The 25,209-nt window shown below is 36.9% G+C and overlaps 1 protein-coding gene across 5 annotated transcripts in view; it reads right to left on the bottom strand.

Moving 5' to 3' along the window:
- Positions 1-25,209, bottom strand: part of MGRN1 (mahogunin ring finger 1) — a 118,595-nt gene that overhangs the window by 61,526 nt on the left and 31,860 nt on the right. For all 5 annotated transcript variants that reach the window (XM_074196284.1, XM_074196283.1, XM_074196286.1 and 2 more), the window contains exons 2-5: positions 22,641-22,759; positions 15,554-15,642; positions 13,352-13,498; positions 7,043-7,160 (exon numbers count right to left, since the gene is read on the bottom strand). In XM_074196284.1, the coding sequence (XP_074052385.1) occupies positions 7,043-7,160; positions 13,352-13,498; positions 15,554-15,642; positions 22,641-22,733 (447 nt within the window). In that variant the 5' untranslated portion in view covers positions 22,734-22,759. The remainder of the gene's footprint in view (positions 1-7,042; positions 7,161-13,351; positions 13,499-15,553; positions 15,643-22,640; positions 22,760-25,209) is intronic.

Below are 25,209 nucleotides of genomic sequence, written 5' to 3'. Positions count from 1 at the left end.
AAAAAATGTAAAACTTAAAATAAATAAAATCTTTAAGGAAAGAAAAAGTGTCTGAGGCCAGATTTGAACTTAGGTCCTCCTAACTCCAGGGTCGGTATTCTATCCACTGCACCACCTAGCTGCCCCATATTAATTTCATTTTTAATCAGTTTACAAAAATATTCAAATTTGTTCATTTTTAACAATAGTGATGATACAGAATAAACTTTTTCTGGTTCTGCTTACTTCAATCTGCATTATTTCAGATACATCTTTCCATTTTAAAAAAACAATTTTTATTGACATTTTCTTTTTATTTGACCCCATCTTTGATGCCTTCTCTATCACTCCTCAAGAGGCATCCCATAAAATAGAGAGTAATTCGTTGGGTTTGTTTGTTTTGGTTTTTATATTTTTTTGCAAGGCAATGGGGTTAAGTGGCTTGCCCAAGGCCACACAGCTAGGTAATTATTAAGTATCTAAGATCGGATTTGAACTCAGGTACTCTTGACTCCAGGGCCAGTGCTCTATCCACTGCACCACCTAGCTGCCCCTTAGTTGACTTTTTAAAGAGGGGAAAAAAATCAGCATAACTGATTGATAGATTTAGAAAATCACCAAACATGTGCAATGTATAACATCTGTGGACTTCCCATTGCTATTAAGTTGAGGTTGGGGTGTCTTCTCAAATTTTTTCACTTGAGTTCTATTTTATAATTTTGTTATGTTTACTTTTGATTTTTTGGTGGGTCATTATTTTTTTTATTCTTATTATGTCTTCTGGAAATCAACTCCCTCATTCTTGAATCTTCTAAATACCCATAGTTTATTGAGCATATTCTGTCTCTCATCTGTGCCCATCAGGTATAACCTCTCCCTAGTAGGTAGTGGAAGCTCATTACTGGAATATCACAAAATGAAACAAATTTCTCCCTGCTCCTAAAGTGAAGTACATCACAATAAAGGGAAATATTATCATATGTGGGGGTCAAGGATTAAGTTCCCCTTTGGGGAAGTTTCCAAATAGGTGTCAATGTCATGCTCTGGGGTTTCTGCATCTTATCCGATATTGGTTCAACAGTCAGACAATTTTTATGCTTGCAGTAGAAGCCAATGGAAAATATAGGACAGAGAAGCTCTGAAATGTACAGATGTGGTATCTATTGTTTCCAACATAAAACATTATGTCTCCTGTCTCATAATTCATTTTGGGGGGTTTCCCTCTTAAAGGAATGTTCATCTTAGGTGTGGTACAAACTATATACTTTTTTATCTTAAGACTCAAAAGCCAACATACAGTAGAAAAAGATGGTGAAGTCTTTCCAGATTTTTTTTACTGAGGTCATATAAAGACAAACATCCCAAGCAGAACTGTTTCCCACTGCCACTTTACAATGTCTTCCAGACATGAAACTCTGAATTGCTAGAACTGTACCATATAGATCAGATCTCTTCACAAAACAAAGCAATTTCTTCCATGAATCTCTTCCTCTCATTGTTTTCATATCTGTGGATAAGAAGATTCCAGGATAGGCTGTTTCAGGATCCAGACTGATTTCCTCATGAAATTTTTTTCTTGCTCATATCTCTCAGCTTGCAGTTCCTCATCATGTGAAATGTGAGCAATCTGAAGGATCACATTACTGTCTCCAATTGTCAGGCCACAGATTCTTCATACACTTGTTTTTGCACTTAAGACATTGAAATCTGGACTCTGAAATCTTTATAATAAAAGCACGGACATATCCTTCACAGAAATTGTGACATTCTACATGTAATGAAATTTAGGAAGATGGGGCACTTCAGTTCTTCACAAAGTTTTGAAATGAGAATTTTTGAAATGAGGCCATAACTTTTTCTGATGTTTCTACTCTGAACTTTCCCCTTGGAGTTCTAGATCAATTTTCTTTCTTTTTAAAGTACAAGATGTTTAATTTATGAAATCTGGTGTGATGTATGTGTCCTAATGTTTGTCTGGCAATTTTGTCCAGGTCTCCTTGTCCCTGAGGTGTCAGCTTCCAGCTCCCATCTTGGTCTTCTACCATCTTGAAGTCTTCCAAGGCTTTCAGGACCCTTTGGGTCACATACTTTTTTTTAAATTTTTTAAATTTTTTATTTTTTTGGGGGGGGGGGCCACATTCTTGGAACCTCTGCTGAAGTGAGTGGACATGACCCCACTGCACTGTCACCCACTCTAGATCTAGGTCATGGACACCACACTTGCACCACCCTTGGAGATACAGGTGACAGGCCATGGATATGGCCTGGTGTAGAACTGATTCTTGTCATAGGGCACCAGCTCCTCATGTTTGGTCAGTCTGATTGTATGTACCCATCTAAGGACTTTCAGTTTCCCTGACTTTTTCAGAAAGGTACCAGGGTCTGGATGAACTCCTGCTAGTTTAGGTCCTTCACTGTGACTCTGGCATCCTGCAGAATCCATGCAGCCAACCCAGAGAAACAGAATTAAAATCTTCTTGAGGCCAGGGATTGTTTGGCTTTTATCTCTGTAGGTTGAGAGCCTAGCACAGTAACTGGAATACATTAAGTGTTTAGAAAATTCTTGCTGAATATATATTAAATGAATACAATGGAGTTTATCCTATTTTAGCCTTCAAAAATGTAAAGTCAATCTTTATTTTAAAACTTTTGAGCAAGAAAATAACATGATTAAAAAGGTCATTTTTAATTTAAGATGACTGTTCTAGCAGGATTGTTCCGAATGAATTGGAGGAGGCAAGGTCATAATGCAAGGAAAGTCTAGCCAAACGCCTTGCCCCCTCCCCGCAACTCCTCCACAAAGATTTGGAAAATGTACTTGCTGTGGTGCTGACTGACAGCCTTGCAGAAATTCACAGTGAGTCAATCCTCCAGCTCAAGTACCTGGGCTCCCTGAGAATGGAGCCTCCTCAGTCACAGCCCCACAGAATATTTCACAGGCACTTCCTGGGTGCTGAAACTAGACAAGGCAGAATCAAGTCCCAGACAACCCCCCCCCCCCCAGGAGAAGACCAGCCACATTCATCTGTACACTGGCAGCTCTGCTGCTGACTCCTCAGTTCTAGGGCACATATCTAGGGAAGACTGTAAAGAGAATTAAAGCTTAGTACAAGAGGAAATAAGAATAACAGTTAATATGTATATAGTATCTACAATGTACCTGACATTGTGCTAAACACTTCACAAATTATCTCGTCTGAGTCTTCCAACAATCTGGCTATTACTGTTCTATTCTACAAATGAGGAAATTAAGGCAAACAGAGGGTAAATAATTTGCTCTGAGTCATACAGTTTACAAGTGTCTGAGGCAGGATTTGAATTCAAGTCTTTCTGATTCCAAGTCAACTGATCTACCATTATGCTTTTTAGATGCCTAGAGTACTTTTAATTATATTTAATATACAATTTCATATAGTAAAACTATAATAGTGGGATGACTCAATTAATCTCCTTAGGATAAAAGGACCTAAACAGAATTTTAGAAAAGTTAGATATGATAGACCTCTGGAGATAAATGAATGGGAACAGAAAGGAGTATACAAATTTTTCAGCTGTGTGCAGCATCCTTACAAATGTTAACATATTGTAGGACATAAAAACTTCACAAACACATGTACAAAAGCAGAAATATTGAACTTTTATATATTCTAATGTAATATAAACTATATTGAATAAAAGAACACTAAAAATTGAGGACTAAATAACTTAATCCTAAAAAATAGTTGGTTCAAAGAATAAGTCATAGGAAAGGAGAGAGAATTATTTTGTCAGTCAGCAAATAATATTATTAAAACTCTCTTGAAAATATGCTTCTCCAGTCCCAAAATACATCTTTTCAAGTTAATATGTTTAATACATTTCAACAGATTAAAAGATACTTCAGGGTAGAGAAGTATATATATATAATACACATTATAAATGTCCAATTAATGGCCTACACAACCTAAAGTAAGCTGTCTATCTGGAAATAGGTAAACATTTTTGCATAGTGCAAAGAAGATTGAAAGGATTTAGAGCTGGAAGGAATCTTGCAGAACATCTAATCCAAGACCCTCAATGTACAGATGGAGAAAATGAAGTCTTAAGGAATTGTTTTCGATATTTTCTCATGGTATCCAGATAGTAAATACCACATTTCCCCATGAATAAGATGCACCCTTTCCTGAAAAATTTGGGGACTAAAAACTGGAAGCATCTTAAACAGTAGGTGTAGATTTTTTTACTTGCATTTCCCACTTTTTCCCCACTTATTTTTGTGCTCATTATTATAGATTTTTTTACTTGCATTTCCCACTTGTTGTCTTCTTTGTGTTCATTGTTTCACATTTGTTACTGGTATATTGGGTTACTTTTTGCCACGTTCTATCCAGAAATGACACAGAAAAGATTTTTGTCCAGTGCTGAATTCAAGTTCAAAGTGATCCAACTTGTACAAGGGAATGGAAATCGTGCTGTTGGACATCAGTTTGGTCCTCCAACTGAGAAAACAATCTGAGACTGGCTAAGGGAAGAAGAATCCCTACTGAAAAAGCCCCAGCAGAGGAAGGCCATGAGAAGCAAGTCAGCAGAATAGCCTGATTTAGAGAGGGAATTGAAGAGATGGATTGAAGAGCAAAGAGTCATTGGAAATCCTGTGTCCACAAAGATGGTTCAGCAGGAGGCAAGAAGAACTGCTGATGAAAAAGAAGTGGCTGATTTCAAAGGAGGACACAATTGGTGCTTCAGGTTCATGAAACAGAATGGACTAAGCAAGGGTACACTCACCAGACTTGCCCAGGGATTGTTTGTGGTCAACCACAGACCAGAGCACAGGCAGGAGAGCAGTCAGAGCCTCTCCTGAGAATGATTTGTCATCAAACACAGATGAGGACAAGCTAATGGATGGGAGTTTTGACAGTGATAAGGAGTTGTAAGAATTTTATGATGAATTAAACTTGAGTTCAATAACTTTATGTAATACTGTTTTTCATATTTCAGACCCCAAAATTAAGGTGTGTCTTATACATGGGAGCATCTTATACATGGGGAAATACAGTAGTAGACCAGGGATTTGAGCTGAGATTCTTTGACTCAGAATTCAATATTTTTTCTATTTTCCTCATTTGCCTCTTCAGCAATGGACTATAAACCCATATGTCAGAATGGCATTGAAAATTAACATAAGTCATCTGCTGAGTATGCAAATTTTTTTAAAAGAGAAAACTGAAAGTGAAAAGGACTTTTCAATGTGTACCACGTGCCATACAAAGGTAAGGGGTATCCAGTATAAACTATCAGGAAGATGAACTTGGAGGAAGGGAAGAATGAATTGATAGTAACCATGGGCTGGAGTATCTATTGAAAAAAAAATCTCGGGCGGAGCCAAGATGGCAACAAGAACAGATCTTGTCTTAGGCGCTCTCTCATAAAACTCATAAGCTAAGGACTCTAACTAAATTTTCGAGAGACAGAACCCACAGAGGGACCCAATGAGGCAGTTCTCCTACTCAAGGTAACCTGGAAAAGAGCAGAAAGGCTCTGCTCCCTGGGGTCGGAGGGGCGGCCGCCAGAGGGGTGGCCCACCAGAGCGAAAGAACTTCAGCCTCCCAGAGGCAGCCCCAGGGCGCTGGGAGCCGTGACAGCAGTGAGGGAGTTTCGTGAACTACATCCCGGGGGGCACCAGACACAAATTGGAGGAACAGTGGGGGGACCTCTGACAGAGCGAGCACATGAAGCCCAGCCCTCAGAGCACACAGAGAGAGGCGTGGCCAGTGCAACAACAGAGTTGTTTGTGTTGGAACAAAGACTCAATAACATTTTTTATTATTATTATTATTTTGGGGGGAGGGTGCAGGGCAAATGGGGCTGGGTGGCCTGCCTGGGGCCGCATAGCAGGGTGATCGTTGGGTATCTGAGGCCGGATTTGGACCCAGGTGATCCTGGCTCAAGGGCCAATGCTCTGTCTGCCACCCAACCACCCCTACTGTTATTACTATTTTATTTTATTTGGGGTCTTTTTTTTCTTTTTTTTTGGTTTTTGCAGGGCAGTGGGGTTGGGGTGGTTTGCATGTCACATGGGTGGGTGATTGTTGGGTGTACGGGGCTGGATGTGGGCTCCGGTGCTCATGGCTCCAGGGCTGGTGCTCCGTCCATTGCACCACCTGGCCATACCTACAATTATTACTATTATTTTTTTTTAATTTTAATTCTTTTTCTCTCCCCTTTATTGCTCAAGCGAGTCTATATTTATGGGGGGAGGGGGTATTTCGTTTACTCTTAAACAAGAATGTTTTATTAATGTATAAAAAAACATTATTTGTACAAAATGAGAATATTAAATTAAAAAAAAATCTCTGACTCCATGCTCACCAAGCAACTTTCTATCAATTCATTTAATTTCTAAATATATTGATATCAGAAATGGAGTGTCCTATATGACCCAAACATGAGAATTCCGACTTATTCACTGGGTATATCCTTATGATAAAACTGGTTTCCTTATGTACAAATCAATCCAATGGATGTTTCACTGGCCTAAGTCAGTACCTCAACCCATAACAAATCTTTTTTTCCCATTTAAAAAAAAATTTTATTTATTTTTTCAACTATATGCTATGGTAGTTTTCAACAATTATATTTTTGCAAGGTTTTGAGTTTCACAATTTTCTCCCTATCTCCTTCCTTCTAATATTGGTTATACATGTATAACTATGTTAAACATAAATCCATTTTAGTCATATTCACAACAAATCTTTATGCTGCAAGGACATATACCAAAGACAGAGTTTGTTGCTTCATTCTTCCATAGTTTTAGTCAGTCCCAGAAACCAGGAGCTTTCTCCCTCCTGAAACATATTTCAATTCTTCCATTCTCACTTAATTAACCCACTTTAAAACCCTATCAACCACTTTCCACAACCCTTCAGTCACCTTCTATGAATAAAACATATCAGTTGTTCTAAATGATTTTTTTCCAAGAGCAAGTAATTAACATGCAGAATAAATAACCATAGTATTTTATGAACAGAAGGGTATTCAAACAATGTTGCTGGGGAAGAGTAGAAAAAGTGAACAAAAGAATTACCTCATCATCTTTCCATTCTGAAAAATCAATCTTGAAGGAAGGAAGGGAGAATTGCTGGCTCACCCCTCTCTTATAATGGACTGTCTCAGACTGCAAAGAAGGATTCTTTGTGCTGTATCTGAAAAAGCAATGAGGACATAGGAGAGAAAGTAAAAAAGGTGAAATTTTCAGTAACAAATGCCTTCTCTATATCCAATTCACAGCAAGTCATTGATGCTTGTGTGCCTTCCAGGAATCACAAATGGCAGCTCTGAATGCTTGACCTGAAGCCATTTTCCTTTCAAAATTCTATTAGTGCAGTGTTTTTAAACTTCCTTCTACTGTCAGATATAACAGAATACTTGTAACACCATTTCAAAAGGCTTTTCCCAAGTTTTTATGATTTATTTTGAATTACATTCACATAAATCAGCATAGATCAGCTCTTCTTGAACATTCTTTATTCAGGCTGTCAATCTCTTGCCACTAAAAAAAAAATAGGAACTTACACATTTCTCACTTCACATCTCCTTTTCTGGTACTCAGTGTTCCTAAAAAAATGGGTTGGCTATTTCTGGACTAAAAAATCAACTCCTCTTTTTCATATAAGCTCCTTGGTATCAATGGCCCATTTGAATGGATGAACTAAGTGAGGTCACCAGGAAGAATACAAAAAATAAAGTGATATTTGTCAATGATTCAAGGGCAGAATTCACTATTTCGAAATCTGAAATATTCCTTTTCTAATCTTATCATTTCTGAATACTGATAACTACTAGATAGTTGACTCTAGGCTTCAAAGTATGGACACAGGGAGTATGAAAGATATACAATGAGGGAGAGACATTTGATGTTCTTATCGTTCAACAAGAAACAGTATTAGGTCCTGTGCAAAAAAAGGGAGCAGAGCCATCACCTTAAATAGAATGGAATATCTATGCCATTATTAATTTTCTTTGACTATTATGCCCTCTTCAATTTAATGTATATTCATTAAGCATGTGCTTATTCACAGGGCTATGTGCTAAATGTTTAATATTTATCATTGAAACCAATTTAGGGGAACCCAGAAAACATTCACATAGAGGGGCTATTCATTTTCCATACTGTGTGTTTTGGAAAAGAAGCCAGAGTGATTCTTCCAGCAATATTTTCCTGTGTATCTCTATTCAAGTACTGGGATAACTTTATGTATTTTAGGAGATAATACTGATAAGAAGCTACATTCATCTTTGTGTGATGCATATTTCAGATAAAGCTTAGTGGCTGCATGAGTGTATGTGTGAGCCATAGCACTCAGACAAGGCTGGTGGCAGAAGTCATTTCCAATTGTCTGAACCTATGGCACTGATTAAAAACCCACCAGTTGGCTACACCTGGGGAAGATGAAGCTGAGTATAGCCCAGATACACAGAAAATATCCTGAATTATGTCAGCTAGAAATGCTGATGCTAGATGAAGAGGAAATATACTGGATTTCCAGTAAATGTTATATAAATGCTAATTATTGTTATTGTTGTTATTGTTATTGTTGTTGTTGTTATTATTATTATTATTATTATTATGAGGTCTTGATAAGATGTACATGGTGTTAGATGTCATAGGCCAGGGGAAACAAGCATAGATTTAGAAAAACTAAGAGCTACCCAGTGGACCAATGTATTAATAGTTTGCTAACTCTATTCTCTTATATTTCTATATGACTTCCACTAACATCTCACTCCAATGCCTCTCTGTGATGTAAAGAGTGCCAGTGGAACACAGGTTCTTGCCAAGGTGGAAAAATTTCAAGCACAAATCTGGGGACAGTGTGTGTGTGTGTGTGTGCTATCTGAGAATCAGCTAAGTTAAATTCAGAGGCTCACCACAAGGCTAGAAATGAGGGAAATAATTTTTCAGCTATATTTATATGGTGCTTACCATGCAGGCACTATGATCTCACTTGGCCCTCCCAATGACCCTGGGAGGTTATTTTACAGATGACTAAACTAAAGAAAACAAAGGTGGATGACTTGACCAAGAACACATAGGGATTGTGTAAGTGCCTGGTGCTTCATCCACTGCACCACCCAGCTATCCCACTTTTTAAAAGTCTAATCAAGCCATGCAGCACTAACTACATGGTTCTGTGGAGAGCTGAACTGATGGGCCAACACTTGTCATAGAAGTCAGGTCAGGGGTGGAAGGTGAGAGGAAGAAACGTGGCAGGGTGATGTTTGTCTATTAGATCAGATTGTAGATGGTGTGGTGTGAGGAAGTTGCAATACCAGATATGCAAATCAAGTTTTTGCTTTTTGTGTTTTTAAAAAAATAAAACACACAAAGCCAACCAACTAAAAACAGAGTTAACTCATATGTAGATCCATGAAGATATAAACAGAACAATGGAATGAATCTCATAAGAGATATAATAGGGATATTATGCCCTTTATTTGGAAAAAGTTGCTAGATATCAGATCATCTGAAAAAGAATTGGATGTTTTAATGGACTACAAGCTTAATATGATTAGACATGGTGATATCAGAAGCCAAAAAATCATAGTTGATCTTTGCCTGCATTAAAAGAAACATGATATTCAAAACAAGGAAGGAAGAGTTCCATTGCACTCTCTTCTATTTCCAGGATTATGTCTAGTATATCATCTTCCATTCTGAGTGACAAATTTTAGGGACAGGCTACCTAGGGGTAGACAATCAGGATGATAAAGGGCCTCAAGATCAAGTTTAAGATCAATATCAGTTGAAGGTACCAACAGTGCAGCCTAGTGAAAGAAAATTTAGGATAACTGTTATCAAATATCTGAAGGGCTGTCATGTGGAAGAGTAATTAGATTTGTTCTGCTTGACTCAAGAGGACAAAAGGAGGAATGATGGATAGAAGGTGAGAAAAGGCAATGTTTTGTTTCGACAGCAGATATCTCTACAAAAAGTTGGAACTGACAAGCAAGGTGAAAAGAGTCTAGGGTCATACAATAATGAAAAAAAGAATAAACGGATGATCTAAAAGCACTCAAAAAAAAAGTCCTCAATGTAGGAATAAATGGACTGCTCCTTAGAATAATAAGCAGTATCTATCTGAAACCATCAACAAGCATTATATTCAATGGGGAGAGGCTAGAGGCATTCCCAATAAGATTAGGGGTGAAACAAGGATGCCCATTATCACCACTACTACTCAATATAGCATTAGAAATGTTAGCTTCACCAACCTTTCTGGAGAGAAATTTGGAACTATGCCCAAAGGGCAACAAAAATGAGCATATCCTTTGATCCAGCAATACCACTGGGTCTATACCCTGAAGAGATGATGGAAAAGGGTAAAAACATCACTTGAACAAAAATATTCATAGCAACTCTGTTTGTGGTGGCAAAGAATTGGAAATCAAGTAAATGTCCTTCAATTGGGGAATGGCTTAGCAAACTGTGGCATATGTGTGTCATGGAACACTACTGTTCTATTAGCAACCAGGAGGGATGGGAATTCAGGGAAGCCTGGAGAGATTTGTGTGAACTGATGCTGACTGAGATGAGCAGAAACAGAAAAAGCACTGTACATCCTAACAGCAACATGGGAGTGATGATCAACTCATTTCATCAGTGCAACAATCAGGGACAATTTTGGGCTGTCTGCAATGGAGAATACCATCTATATCCAAATAAAAAACCATAGAATTTGAACAAAGTCCAAGGATTATTTCCTTTAATTTAGAAAAAAAATCCTGATTTCTTATTGTCTGATCTTGTTATCTCTTATACTTTATGTTTCTTCCTTAAGGATATGATTTCTTTCTCATCACATTCAATTTGGACCAATGTATAACATGGAAACAATGTAAAGACTGACAAACTGCCTTCTGTGGCGGGAGGGGGGGGAGTAAGATTAGGGGAAAAATTGTAAAACTCAAAATAAATAAAATCTTTAATTTAAAACCCCCCAAAACATAAAATCTTTAATTTAAAACCCCCCAAAACCCAATACTGTAAGCAAACCAGAAGATCAAGGACTAGTTTACTGTCAGATCTATGGAAAGGGAAGCAGTTTATGACTAAGGAAGAGATGGAGAACATCACTGAAAACAAACTGCTCAAACTGATGACTTTGATTACATTAAATTAAAAAGCTTTTGCACAGACAAAACCACTGTAACCAAGATCAAAAGAAAAGTAGTAAACTGGGAAACAATCTTTACAACTAATATTTCTGACAAAGGACTCATTTCTAAAATATACAAAGAACTAAGTCAAATTAAAAAAAAAAGCCATTCCCCAATTGACAAATGGTCAAAGGATATGCAAAGGTAATTTACAGATGAAGAGGTCAATGTAATCCATAGTCATATGAAAAATTGCTCTAAATAATTACTTATTAGAGAAATGCAAATTAAAGCTTCTCTGAGGTACCACCTCACACCTCTCAGACTGGCCAATATGACCAGAAAGGATAATGATCATTGTTGGAAGGGATGTAGGAAATCTGGGACACTATTACACTGTTGGTGGAGCTGTGAACTCATCCAATCCTTCTGGAGAGCTATTTAGAACTATGCCCAAAGGGCAACAAAAATGTGCATACCCTTTGATCCAGCAATACCACTACTGGGTCTATACCCAGAAGAGATGATGAAAAAGGGTGAAAACATCCCTTGTCCAAAAATATTCATAGCAGCCCTGTTTGTGATGGCAAAGAACTAGAAATCAAGTAAATGTCCTTCAATTGAGGAATGGCTTAACAAACTGGTATATGTATGTAATGGAACACTATTATTCTATTAGAAACCAGGAGGGATGGGAATTCAGGGAAGCCTGGAGGGATTTGCATGACCTAATGCTGAGTGAGATGAGCAGAACCAGAAAACCACTATCTACCCTAACAGCAACACAGGGGCAATGATCAACCTTGATGGACTCGCTCATTCCATCAGTGCAATAATCAGGGACAATTTGGGGCTCTCTACAATGGAGAACACCATCTGTATCCAGAAAAACAACTCTGGAGTTTTACCTTTAATTTAGAAAAAAACAACTGATATCTTATTGTCTGATCTTGATATCTCTTACACTTTGTTACTTCCTTAAGGATATGAATTCTCTCTCATCACACTCAATTTGGATCAATGTATACCATGGAAACAATGTAAAGACTGACAAATTGCCTTCTGTGGGGGTTGGGGGAGGGAAGTAAGATCAGGGGAAAAATTGTAAAACTCAAAATAAATAGAATTTTTAAGAGCTTTTTAAAAATTAAAAAAAAATTTTTTTTAAAGTACTTCATCCAAGAAGACATTGTTTCAACTGCCTCTACATTGTGAAGCAGCTAATATTTCCCCCCAGTGACCTGCAAAAGAATGTATCCCAACTCCAGGGGATGTTGTAGTAGACAGATTAATAGCCAAAGTGGACTCAAGATTGATGTTAAAAATAGAGAAGGGTCAATTTGACAAAAGACAAATTTTCAAGAACAATGGATGGAATATAAACTCAAAGTCAATCAAAGTATACAGGAGAATTAGCAAAAGCAGGGGAAAATGGATAAAGATAAATCTTCACCGTCTCAAATGAAGACTCCATTTTATATTTCATCCCATAAAAAGAAACCATTTGCTGTCCCTCTTATCCTCTCCTCTTCATCCCCTATCACCCATATTCCTTTTTCCATTGCTTTGGCCTTCATCTCTCTGTCGTGTAATACGTCCATGAAGACATGTGGCCCCATTAGACTATGCTCCTTGAATTTAGAGCTATTTTTTGTCTCTCTTTACAGACATGGCAATAATTAGCACAGTACCTTGCACATAACATGCATTTAATAAATTCTTGTTCATTGACTGGTTAAATTTAAGTTAGAAATTTGAAAGTATAAATGTCTGGATCAGTCACAGGAAATCTCAAGAAAGGACTAGAAAACATAAATTGTTCATGTTTCCCATTCAGTTCAAAAGAAAGAATCCTACAATTGATTTCAATTCTAGATTTATGAGATAAGGAAAAAATTCTCATCTAATATAGCAGAAAAAGAATGAACAATCAAATTCTCAGATGACTTGACAAAGTTAATCCAAGAAATCATGTAACTTTCTTTGCTTTGATTCTATACTTATCAAGTAATTTTCCAATTTTAATTTTGTTTTCCAAATTGGGTATCCTAGTGGGAAAGGATTGTAACTTTGACCATGTCCTTTCTAAGTGTCTAGCTTTGAAATTTAGCATCTAGCGGGAGATCATCTCCCCAGTCTTGTAGTCCTGTATTCAGGCTTAGGAGAACTAGCAGAACAATGAGGTCAAGTGAGTTTTCAGTCCCTGAACACACATACAATTTCAGCAGAGACTCACACTGCCATTCCATTCATGAACTCTTCCATTGCTTGGCAATATATTGTGATAGCCACTCGAGCATCTGCATCAAAAGTGAACTCTAGGCTATACATGACTCTTGGCTTCTCATTCTCTTCGGTTGGGCTGTCAGCATCATCTTTGTACCTAGATAAAGAAGAGAAAAAAAGAATAGTAAAGTCAAATTATACAACAATGAGCCTATCCCTCATAAGAAAATTTGCCAAATTTAGAGCTATCACATTATCAGGATGCTAAGAGAAAGGAAATCAAAATTTTATCTTGTACTCATCAGCCTGCTTCAAAGTTAAAGTGCTTATTTCCTCCAAATAGCTCTGCAGTCCTATATAGTTGCTATCATTGATAAATTTAAGAAAATGTCCACTTTCCATTCACTTATTTCTTTTCTCCCATTATCAGAAATACACGCATATGAAAATGAGTCATGTCACCCTGGAAGACATCTCAGACAATAATCTATTTCTAAATAGGTCTTTTCTCAGAGGTGTGGCTTAAATGTAAGCTCTGGTGTGTCATTCTTGGAAGTAACATCACCTCTTGTTCGACATCTAAAACTGGATTAGTGATATATTGGAGCTAGGTTATTATCATCTGCTTAAAAAAAAGTCCTACTTAGGAAATCTCAATTTTGGCACTCATCATCCATGAGACTGTGAATTCCTTGAGGGTAAAGATTATCTTTTGCCTTTATTTGTGTCCCCACAGCTTAGTACAATCCTAGCACAGAGTTGGAATGAAGGTTGCTAGTTTAAACAATGATAGGTACTTACTGACCGACCTACTCATCCCCTACATCATCACAGCAGTTTTGTGCCCATAAAGATGGTCATGTTTTTGTGAAGATTATTCTGAAAGTGTAAATTTCGATGAGACCTAAATGAGGGAGAATCTATACAGGTTCAAAGCTAGCAAAGAATTCTACTCCAGGCCCAGAGAGATAACAGGAGATTCAGATAATCCTTAGGCAAGTAGGCCCTAGATTTTCTTGGTGGATTAAAATCTAGGTTATAAACTGGTTATGGTCACATCTGCTATCTCAGGTATATAAAGGATTCTATCATTATCCTGATTCAACCATATATGACTCCAAAAATAACCTGAGGTCAAGGTTATAGGATGACCTCACAGACCATAATTGCTATTATTTACACCAGAATGAAAAAAAAGTATTTTTTTCCCCACTTCAAAAAACAAGTAGATCTTTAAGCTATGATTGAGTTTGACATTTTGATGCATCACTCTCTTCTCAATGGACTCCTAGTGGGGCAACAAGGTAGCATAGTGAGTAGAGTACTGGCCCTGAGTTCAAATATGACTTCAGATTCTTGACACTTATTAGCTGGACAAGTCACTTAATCCCAATCACCTCCTCAAAAACAAAAAGGACCTTCCTTCCCCACCTTTCTTTCTCTCAAGAGGCAAAAGTGGGCCCTTCTTAGCATAGAGAAATCTCTAGGGGGTAGCTAGGTGGCACAGTGGATAGAGCGCCGGCCTTGGAGTCAGAAGTACTTGGGTTCAAATCCGACCTCAGATACTTAATAATAATAATAATAATTACCTAGCTGTGTGACCTTGGGCAAGCCACTTAACCCCATTTGCCTTTCAGAAAACCTTAAAAAAAAAAGAAATCTCTTGATACCACAAACCTTTAAAACAGTCAGTTTTAGAGTTTAATATTCATGAATAATACTGTTCCCTCAAACAATCAGAAACATTGGGAATTGCATCTAGTTCAAAGTTCTCTGTTCAGTTCTTAAAAAGAAAGGAACAAAAAAAAATTCATAATGAAATCATCAAAGAAATTTATAGTCCTTCTAGACCAGAGGTGGGGAACCTTTTTTTTCTACCAAGGGCCATTTTGATATTTATAGCATCATTTGAGGGCCAAATAAAATTATCAACCTAAAAATCCTAACCCTAAAAATCTCCTATATTTATTGAATTTTGAGTTGTTGCATGGGTAGGGCCAGACCAAATGGGCCTGATATTCACTGACTCTGCTCTCTGGACTCTCAGACTCTTTTTTCCTTCTGTACTTTTTAGAATAGTGAGCCTCTTTCCATTTAGTAGAAAATCTAACTAACCATTCACACAGACCACACCTTAAGCTTCATGAGAACAGGGTCCAACTGTCTTTTCACTACTTTTCACTATTCAAGAGAGAATGTTCAAAAAAGTTACCTCACAAGCCGTAAGGAGTCTTTACGAATATTCACCAAGCTTCTTAGGGTCTTCACAGGTTCATGGGGTGCAGGAGTGACATAGGGAAACTAGAAGACAAAAATCAAAACCAATTTGAAATTAGTTCCTAAGGACACTTAACAGTGGATAAATACTATGCTGTACCATCACCAAATTCAAATACAGGTTTTACTGGACCTAGCCAGGGATACATCTAGGTACAATCAGCCGGACCATAGGGTTCCTGGGGAAAACTTCAGGGTATAACACATAAGACAACAATTTAGTATTTGAGCTTTCTATTTGGCCACCAATATATAATTCTGTCAAGATCCAGAGAGTGAATCATCTTATTTACAGATGAAAAAAAAAATGGAAGAAAGGCTTAGAATTTAAAGATTATCAAATTCCATTTCCACACTCAATTCTTAAAGATGGGCTCCCCTGACACTTTAACTTATTTGATATTAAACAGTTCCTAAAGTCCTGGAAGGGTGTGAGCTTTTGTTTAATTATTTTTATTCTTCTTTTTCAAAAAAGCTATCTTCACCCTTCTAAAGAAACAATAGAACTCCCTTCAAAAATGTTTAAACACTGTTGAGTTTGCAGAATACTTTAGGTCAAGAATTATAGCAGTATTCTAAATTTCAAAGAAATTTACACTAAAGGCAAAAGTTATCAACAACTTTGGCTATATAAGGTGGAAGACAGATGCAGCAACAGTTAATGATGTGTCACAGGCACCAAGTTAAATGCTAGTGACTAGGGGAGAGAATCAAGAGAAAATTTCCAGCAGAATAACGTACGTTACTGTGAGCCCTATAGATAGAAAAGAAAGCTCTCTCCTATATTCAAATACTCTGTCAAATGACAAAGATTAGTCATTAAGTCAACTAGCATTTATTAAGTAGCTACAGTGTGCTCAGCACTGGGTATTAAAATTTTTAAAAAGGCAAAAAATAATCCCTGACTTCAAGGAATTCACATTTATTGGGGTAGACAACATGCAAATAGCCATGTTCAATAAGGTAAGCATGTAAGGTAACTTAGAGGTACTCTCAACTAGAGAAGTCGGGAAGTAGAAATGAAGGGAGGCAGATGGTGCAGGTGTGGCGGATGGCCAGCTAGAAGGCCTGCAGTCACAGAATGCACAGAAAGGAGGCCAACATCCCCAGACTGCAGAACATGAAGAGGGGAGAAAGGTCTATGAAGACTGGAAAGGCAGAAAGAGATCAGGTTACAAGGGAATGTTATATCTAATCTGAAGTCAGAGGAATTCCCTGTAGATTACTGAATTGGGTGAAAGGAATGTTGGGGGAGAAGAGAAAATGCAGCAAACTTACATTTTAGCAAAATTGTTTTGACAGCTGAGTAGAGGATGGATTAAAATGGGGAAGAGAATTGTGGCAGGGAGGTTGTTAACAATAGTCCAGCAAAGAAGGATTAGATAAGGGTCTACACCAAGATGGAACAGGGTCAGAATTAGACTTGAAACCTGATCAGATATGGAGTTAGGAGGGTAAGAATAAAGAACTGAAGATGCCATCTCAGCTGTGAATCTGGGTGGCTGAAAGAATAGTAGTACCCTTGACAGTAGCTAAGATAAATAAGAAGGAAGGGTTTAGGGAGAAAGATGCAGTTTTGCTATGATGAATTTCAGAGGTTTTTGGGAACATCCAGTTTGAGATGTCTAACAGGGAGCTGGATATGTAAAACTGGAAGTCAGAAGAGAAATTAGGGCTAGAAAGGAGATCTGAGAGCATTCAGCAAAGAAATGATAACTGAATAGATGGGAGCTGATGAAATCACCAAGAGAAGTGGGTCTCAGGACAGTCTTGGGAAATTCCCATGGATTAGAAGGAATGATCTAAGTGAAGATCCAGCAAAGACAGAAAAGGAGCAATCAAAGAGTAGGAAGAACTATGAAGACAATAAAGTCACAAAAACCAGGAAGAAAAGAAAACTAAGGAGATGCCGAAGGTGATCAACAGTGGAAGTATGAGAATTAAGAAAAGGTCATTAAATTTGTCAATTAATCAATGTAATAACACTTAGAGCAGCAGCTTTGATTAAATTAGACTAAGGGCACCATAATTTCAAAGGACCCAAAGTCAACCTAGAGATGACTAAAGAAAAACTCATGGAAATTCAGGTGATGGCCATCAATTGAGGAATGGATGAACAAATTATATGAATGTAATAGAGTACCATTGTTCTATAAGAAATCATGAATGGTTGAACTCTAGAGAAGCATGAAAAGAATTACACAAACTGATACTGAGGAAAGGGAGTAGAACCAAGAGAACATTGTTCACATTAACAACAACAATGTTGAGTTAATCAACTATGATGGATGCAGCTCCTCTCGGTGGTTCAGAGAGCTAGGGCAATCTTGGGAAAGCTGTTATAGACAACATCATCCACATTCAGAAGAAAATAAAACAAAACCTCAAAAAAAAAAAACTACAGAATCTGAGTGAACACTATGTTCACTTCTTAAAAATTTCTCTTATGTTATACCTCCTTATCCCATGGTTTTCTTTCTTTTCCCTTAATCCTAATTCCTTGTATACACAAAATGACTAATATATAAACATGTTAAACACAAATGTATATGTACAATGTTCACTAGACTATTTGCCCCTGAGATGAGGGGGGTAGGAAGGGGGGGTGGAAAACTGTGTAACTTATAAATATACAAGTGGATGAATATGGAAGGCTTTCATAACATGTTATTGAAAAATAAATTGAAAAAAGGGAAAAAAGAAAAGAAAAATTCAAGTCAAGGAAAGTAAGTTTTGAAGTTGCTAAAGTACTTTATCGAGACTAAAGGAGGTATCTGTTGCTGAGAATTCAAAAGCCCCAATAAAAACTTGACCACAAACAAAGATCAAGATTTGGTTTACAGTCAACCTATATTTCTACTCACCCCTACCTGGAATGTTTTCACTTCCTGCCACCTCCACCAATCCAAATGCTATCTCAAAGTCCTCTCTGAAAGTCATGCCCTTCACTGAACCTTCCCCAAACCCAAAATTCAGTATTCATTGTTCCCATGGTACTATTCCTATACAAAGTCTATACCACAACCGTCTCATGTCTGTTTATATTTATAAGGATTGGGATTGATACTGGAACCAAGATTTCCATGTGTAGGAAGTTCCAAACAAGAAACTTCTTCTACCAATATGTCAGCACTTTATAAATCTTTTCCAAAAATTAAAAAATTAAAAAAAATTTTTTTCAACAAACAAAAGTCTTTTTTCTCTTTTCTTACTTCTTAGGAGGAATAAGAAAAAGAAAACTCTTATAACAAATATGCATAGGTAAGAAAAACTAATTTTGGGGGCAGCTAGGTGGTGCAGTGGATAGAGCACCTGCCCTAGAGTCAGGAGTACCTGAGTTTAAATCCAGCCTCAGACACTTAATAATTACCTAGCTGTGTGGCCTTGGGTAAGTCACTTAACCCCAATTGTCCTGCAAAAAACTAAAAAAAAGAAAAACTAGTTTTCAAGTTGGCCATATTCAAAAAATGTCTCATTCTGCACCTGAATTCATCCCCCCTTTGTCAAGAATCCACTGGACTACCTGAAATCCATGAATACCTATATATGTACAATGTTGTTTTCCTCATTGAAATGAAACTCCCTGAAGGTAAATAACTTCATTTTTTTGTCTTTGAATTCCTAGCAACTCACACAGTATTTGGCATATAGTTGTTTAACTGAAAAAGTAGAGAAATGGAAAGTGAAGCCTCACTGGAGTTTAGATGTCATTTCAAGTGAACTGAACAAGCATTTATTAAGAACCTAGTGCGTGAAATAATTGTCTTAAGGTTCTGGGGGCCAAGCTTCTGTCAAGTGGTCTATTTTGGCTCTGCAGAAAAATATATAGACAATTCTCACTTTGCATAACCAGACTGTCCCACAGTCTCTCTCTACATAAAAGATTTTTTAAAAATTTTTGAAAGATTTTATTTATTTTGAGTTTTACAAATTTACCCCTATTCTTGCTTCCCTCCCCCCACCCCCCGCCACAGAGGGCAGTCTGTTAGTCTTTACACTGTTTCCATGGTATGCAGTGATCTAAGTTGAATGTGATGAGAGAGCAATCATATCCTAAAGGAAGAAAAATAAAGTATAAGAGATAGCAAAATTACATAATGAGATAACAGTTTTTTTTCCCCAAATTGAAGGTAATAGTCTTTGGTCTTTTTTCAAACTCCACAACTCCCTCTCTGGATACAGATGGTATTCTCCATCACAGATAGCCCAAAATTGTCTATGATTATTGCACTGATGGAATGATCCATCAAGGATGATGATCACCCACATATTGCTGTTAGGTGCACAATGTTCTCCTGGTCCCACTCATCCCGCTCAGCACCAGTTCATGCAAATCCCTCCATGCTTCCCTGAATTCCCATCCCTCCTGGTTTCTTTCTTTCTTTCTTTTTTTTGCAATAGAGTTTTTTTTACATAATGCAAATCCCTTGGATGTAAAGAAGGGAGGGAAAGAGGGTGGGCTGAATACCTATGTAGGGAATCTATCAGTTCAAGTTCAAGTGGGAGCCAGGGCCAGAGAAGTGAGAGCAAGAGGAGGAACATGTGGGGGGCTGGGACCAGTCACATAGAGACATGACCAGAACCAAGAGAAGAAACACCTTGGCTGGGCAGTCTTGGTGGGTGGAGGGGCCAGACACACAAGTGGGTGGAGAGAGGGGGCAAAGGTTTCCTATTTTAGTGCCAGAGGTCTCAAGACAAATCCCTGATCAGTGAAGCTCTCTCCATATATCTGTTCTACTTTCACTTGCAAGGGTGTTTTTTTAATGTTTTTGTTTTTTGGTAGAGGGTAAAATAAGCTGTGGAGCACCAACTGAGAGGTCAGAGCAGAAAGAGAGAGAGTGCACAGTTCTGTATGTGATATTAACATTGGTGTTCTTTGATAATGGGGTTTTCTTTTAGAATTTTTTTATGTAAAGTTGAACTTGCAAAATATGATTTTATATAAAGCAAGAACTGCCTGTAGTGGAAAATTCCCTGGATTTGAACACAATTTCAATCCTTAATTACTCCCTTAACCTTTTCTGGGTCACAATTTCCTTATGGATAAAAGTGAAGAGGTTGGCCTAGATGATTTTAAAGGGCCCTTTTACCTCTAAGTCTATATTTCTATGATATAAAAAATAAAGGGCTGAGAATAAATGACTTCTAAGGTTCATTTTCCAGTGATAGGGAACTCATTGTAATCAATACTTTCAATACTTTCAGACTTCTAAAAATTTTATAAAGTGCCCTTTATAAAAGATCTGGGGAACTGCCAGGAAGTCAAAGACTCTGAATCAAAGAATTCATAGAAGAGTATAAAGTATAAGAAGCCTGAATATCAGGAAATTATTATAGTAATCTGCTGTTTGATAAACCCAAAGAGTCCAGCTATTGGGATAAAAACGCTCTCTTCAGTAAAAACCTGGGAAAATTGGAAGTTAGTATGGCAAACACTTGGATTAGATCAACACCTCACATGCTATACCAAGATAAGATCAAAATGGATATAGGATCTAGACATAAAAAAAATTATTACAAACAAACTAGGAAAACAAAGAATAGTTTACCTGTCAGATCTATGGAAAGGGAAGTAGTTTATGACCGAGGAAGAGAATGAGAACATCATTAAAAACAAACTAGATAATTTCTACCACCTCACACCTCTCAGACTGGCCAATATAACAAGAAAGGGCAAAAATCAATGTTGGGATGGATGTGGGAAATTTGCAACACTAATACATTGTTGGTGGAGCTGTGAACTCATCCGACCTTTCTGGAAAGAAATTTGGAATTATGCCCAAAGGGCAACAGAAATGTGCATATCCTTCCATCCAACAATATCACACCTGGGTCTATAGAAAGGGTAAAAATATCACTTGTACAAAAATATTCATAGCAGCCCTGTTAGTGGTGGCAAAGAAATGGAAATTAAGTAAATATTCTTCAATTGGGGAATGGCTTAGCAAACTATATATGTCATGGAACACAATTATTCTTTTAGAAACCAGGAGGGATGGGAATTCAGGGAAGCATGGAAGAATTTACATGAACTGATGCTGAGCGAGATGAGCAGAACCAGAAATACACTGTACACCCTAACAACAAGATAGGGGTGATGATCAACCTTGATGGACTCGCTCATTCCATCAGTGCAACAATCAGGCACCAATTTTGGGCTATCTGTGATGGAGTACCCCAACTGTATCCAGAGAAAGAATTGTGGAGGTTGAACAGAGAACAAAGACTATTACTTTTAATTTAAAAAGAAAACTGTTATCTTATTATTCAATTTTGCTATCTCTTATACTTTATTTTTTTTCCTTAAGGATATGATCTCTCTCTCTCTCATCACATTCAACTTAGATCAACGTATACCATGGAAACAATGTAAAGACTAACAGACTACCTTCTGTTGGGGGGGAAGGGAAGCAAGATTAGGGGAAACATTGTAAAATTAAAAATAAGCAAATAAATTTTTTAAAAAATTTAAGAAACCTGGAAAGGCGAGGGGAAGGAGGATCATGAAGGGCTCTGAATGCCAGAGAATTTTACATTTCATCCTAGTGTGAGAGAGTCACTGGAGTTTAACAAATTAGAAGATTCCTTGGTCAGAACCACACAGAAAGGAAACATCAATTTACTGCCATTTTACTGGTTGATTATGAGATCTGGATAAGGAAGTTAGGGAATTTGATAAGCCATAGCAAAAGAGAGTTCCACCAACTGACTCTCATGCCATGAAGCTAAACTCATTTCTAACAATTCTCATTGCAGTAGCCCTGCATATCTGCCAATATATGAAATCTTTATATTCATTTATTTTCCAATTATATGCAAAGATAGTTTGACAATCATTTTAATGCAAGGTTTTGAGTTTCACATTTTTCTCCCTCCATCTCCTCCCCCCTCCTGATAGAAAGCAATCTAATATAGTTTATACATGTATAACTGCATTAAACATAGAGCCACAATATATGAAATCCTAAAAGACAAACAAGCCCCCTGGACTCTAAAATGGGGAGCCAAGGTCAAGGACTTGCCTGCACTGGTCTGTTGCCGAGGAAGTTCAGATCCATGTTCTCTCCAAAGAGATAACCCTCAGGGTGGGGGGTGTCGAATTTCTCACCTCCCATGAAAAAGTGTGTGGCAAAGTAGTTTCCTAAAAAGACAAAAACATAACTTCAGATCATGCAGGTCATTAGTATGATGGGAATATGTCAGGGATTAAATAAATCCTTCCCCAAAGGGAAGCTATTCTGTAAGCTGGAGCTGGGAAATAAACTAGTTTCCTTCATCTTTCTTTGGGAGAACATGGAGGATGGCCAACTTCTTCAGATCTGCTGTATTTTTAACTTTGCCATTTCACCCCTCTGACAACCTCCCACTTTTTATCTCTCTTTGATGACTAGGAAAAAAAGGGATTGAGTAAAATGGCCTAAACTGGGGACCTATATTAACCATTTCTTTTTTCTTCATATTTATTTATTTTTTTCTGACAGGTACCTCTAGATCAGCCCTTCTTTCTATTAGTCCTTTTTTCTTTTCTTCTCCCTCTGCCCTTTTACTTTTCTTTTTGATTTTACCTTTACTTTTACTCTCACCCTCCCTTTTTATCAGTTCCTTCTTCCCCTCCCCACCTACTTCTCTGTAGGGCAGGATAAATTTTTAAACCCAATTGAGAATATATGTTATTTCCTCTTTGGGTTTTAAATCTGTTGAGAATAAGATTTACTCAGAATCAAAACATTGGTGAGGAGGGATAAGAGAAAAGGAAAGAGAAAAGTATATATGGGGGAAGACAGCATGGAGGGAAAATGTAATCATAACTGTAAATGTGAATATAGAGTAATCATAACTGTAAATATAGAAATATAGAGTAATCATAACTGTAAATGTGAATGGAATGAACTCTTCTATAAAACAGAAGCAAATAGCAGAGTAAATAAAAACCAGAATCCTACAAAATATTATTTATAAGAAACACATTTGAAGCATGGTAAACATAAAAGACTGGAGCAGAATATATTATGCTTCAGCTAAGTAAAAAAAAAAATGGGTAGCAATCCTGATCTAAGAAAAAGTAAAAGCAAAAATAGATCTCATGAAGGTATCTTAGACAATTAAGTAATATCAATGTTAAACATGTATGCACCAAGTGGTACAGCATCCAAGTTCTTAAAGGAGAAGCTAAATAAGTTACATAAAGACAAAGACAGCAAAACTACAATAGTGGTGGAACCTCAACCTCCCTTTCTCAGAATTAGATGAATCTAATAAACAAGAAGGAAGTGAATAAAATTTTAGAAACTTAGATAAGATTAACCTCTAGAGAAAACTAAATGTAGATAGAAAGGAATATATCTTTTTCTGCAATACAAGGCATCTACACAAAAACTGACCATGTACTAAGGACATAAAACTTCACAATCAAATGCAGAAAGGCAGAAACATTAAATGCATCATTTTCAGATCATGGTGCAATAAAAACTACAAGTAATAAAGGGTCATGGAAGGAAAAAACTAAAAATTAACTGTAAGCTAAATAACCTAATTTTAAAGACTGAGTGGATCAAACAACAAATCATAGAAATAATCAACAGTTTCATCCAAAACAATGACAATAATGAAACATCACACCAAAACTTGTGGGATACAGCCAAGACAGTTTTTAGGGGAAATTGTATATCACTAAATGCTTATATGAATAAAATAGACAAAGAAGAAATCAATGAATTGGCTATACAACTAAAAAAAGCTAGAAAAAGAACAAATTAAAAATACAAAATTAGAAATTCTGAAAATCAAAGGGGAAATTAAGAAAATTGAAAGTAATTAAACTATTACTAAGACTTGATTTTATTAAAAAAACAATAAAAGATAAAATTTTGGTTAATCTAATTTTAAAAAAGGAAGAAAATCAAATTACCAGGAGGCTGTTAGGTGACACAGTGGACAGGAGGACCTGAGTTCAAATTTGACCTCAAAAACTTTATAATTACTTAGCCATGTGACCTTGGACAAGTCACTTAACCCCACTGCCTTGCAAAAACCAAAAGAAAAAAGAAAACCAAATTACTAGTATCAAAAATGAAAAGAGTGAACTCACCACCAATGAAGAGGAAATTAAAGTAATAATTTAGAGATATTTTGCCCAACTATATGCCAATAAATCTGACAATATAAGTGAAACGGATATTTACAAAATATAAACTACCCAGATTACTAGAAGAGAAAATAAAATACTTTAATTACCCCATTTCAGAAAAAAGAAATTGAATTAACTGTCAATAAACTCCCTAAGAAAAAATTTCCAGGGTCAGATGGATTTACAAATAAATTCCATCAATTATTTAAAGAATAATTAATTCCAATTGTATATAAATTATTTTTTAAAATAGGTGAAGAGGGGTGGCTACGTGGTGTAGTGGATAAAGCACCGGCCTTGGAGTCAGGATACCTGGGTTCAAATCCAGTCTCAGACACTTAATTACCTAGCTGTGTGGCCTTGGGCAAGCCATTTAACCCCATTTGCCTTGCAATAACCTTAAAAATAAAATAAAATAGGTGAAGGAGTTCTGCCAAATTTCTTTTATGATACTGACCAATCAC

The sequence above is a fragment of the Macrotis lagotis genome, chromosome 8 (assembly GCF_037893015.1).
Source record: "Macrotis lagotis isolate mMagLag1 chromosome 8, bilby.v1.9.chrom.fasta, whole genome shotgun sequence".
NCBI lineage: Eukaryota > Metazoa > Chordata > Mammalia > Peramelemorphia > Peramelidae > Macrotis > Macrotis lagotis.
The sequence above is the reverse complement of the archived record's forward strand: the minus strand, read 5'-3'. Positions and strand labels throughout refer to the sequence as shown.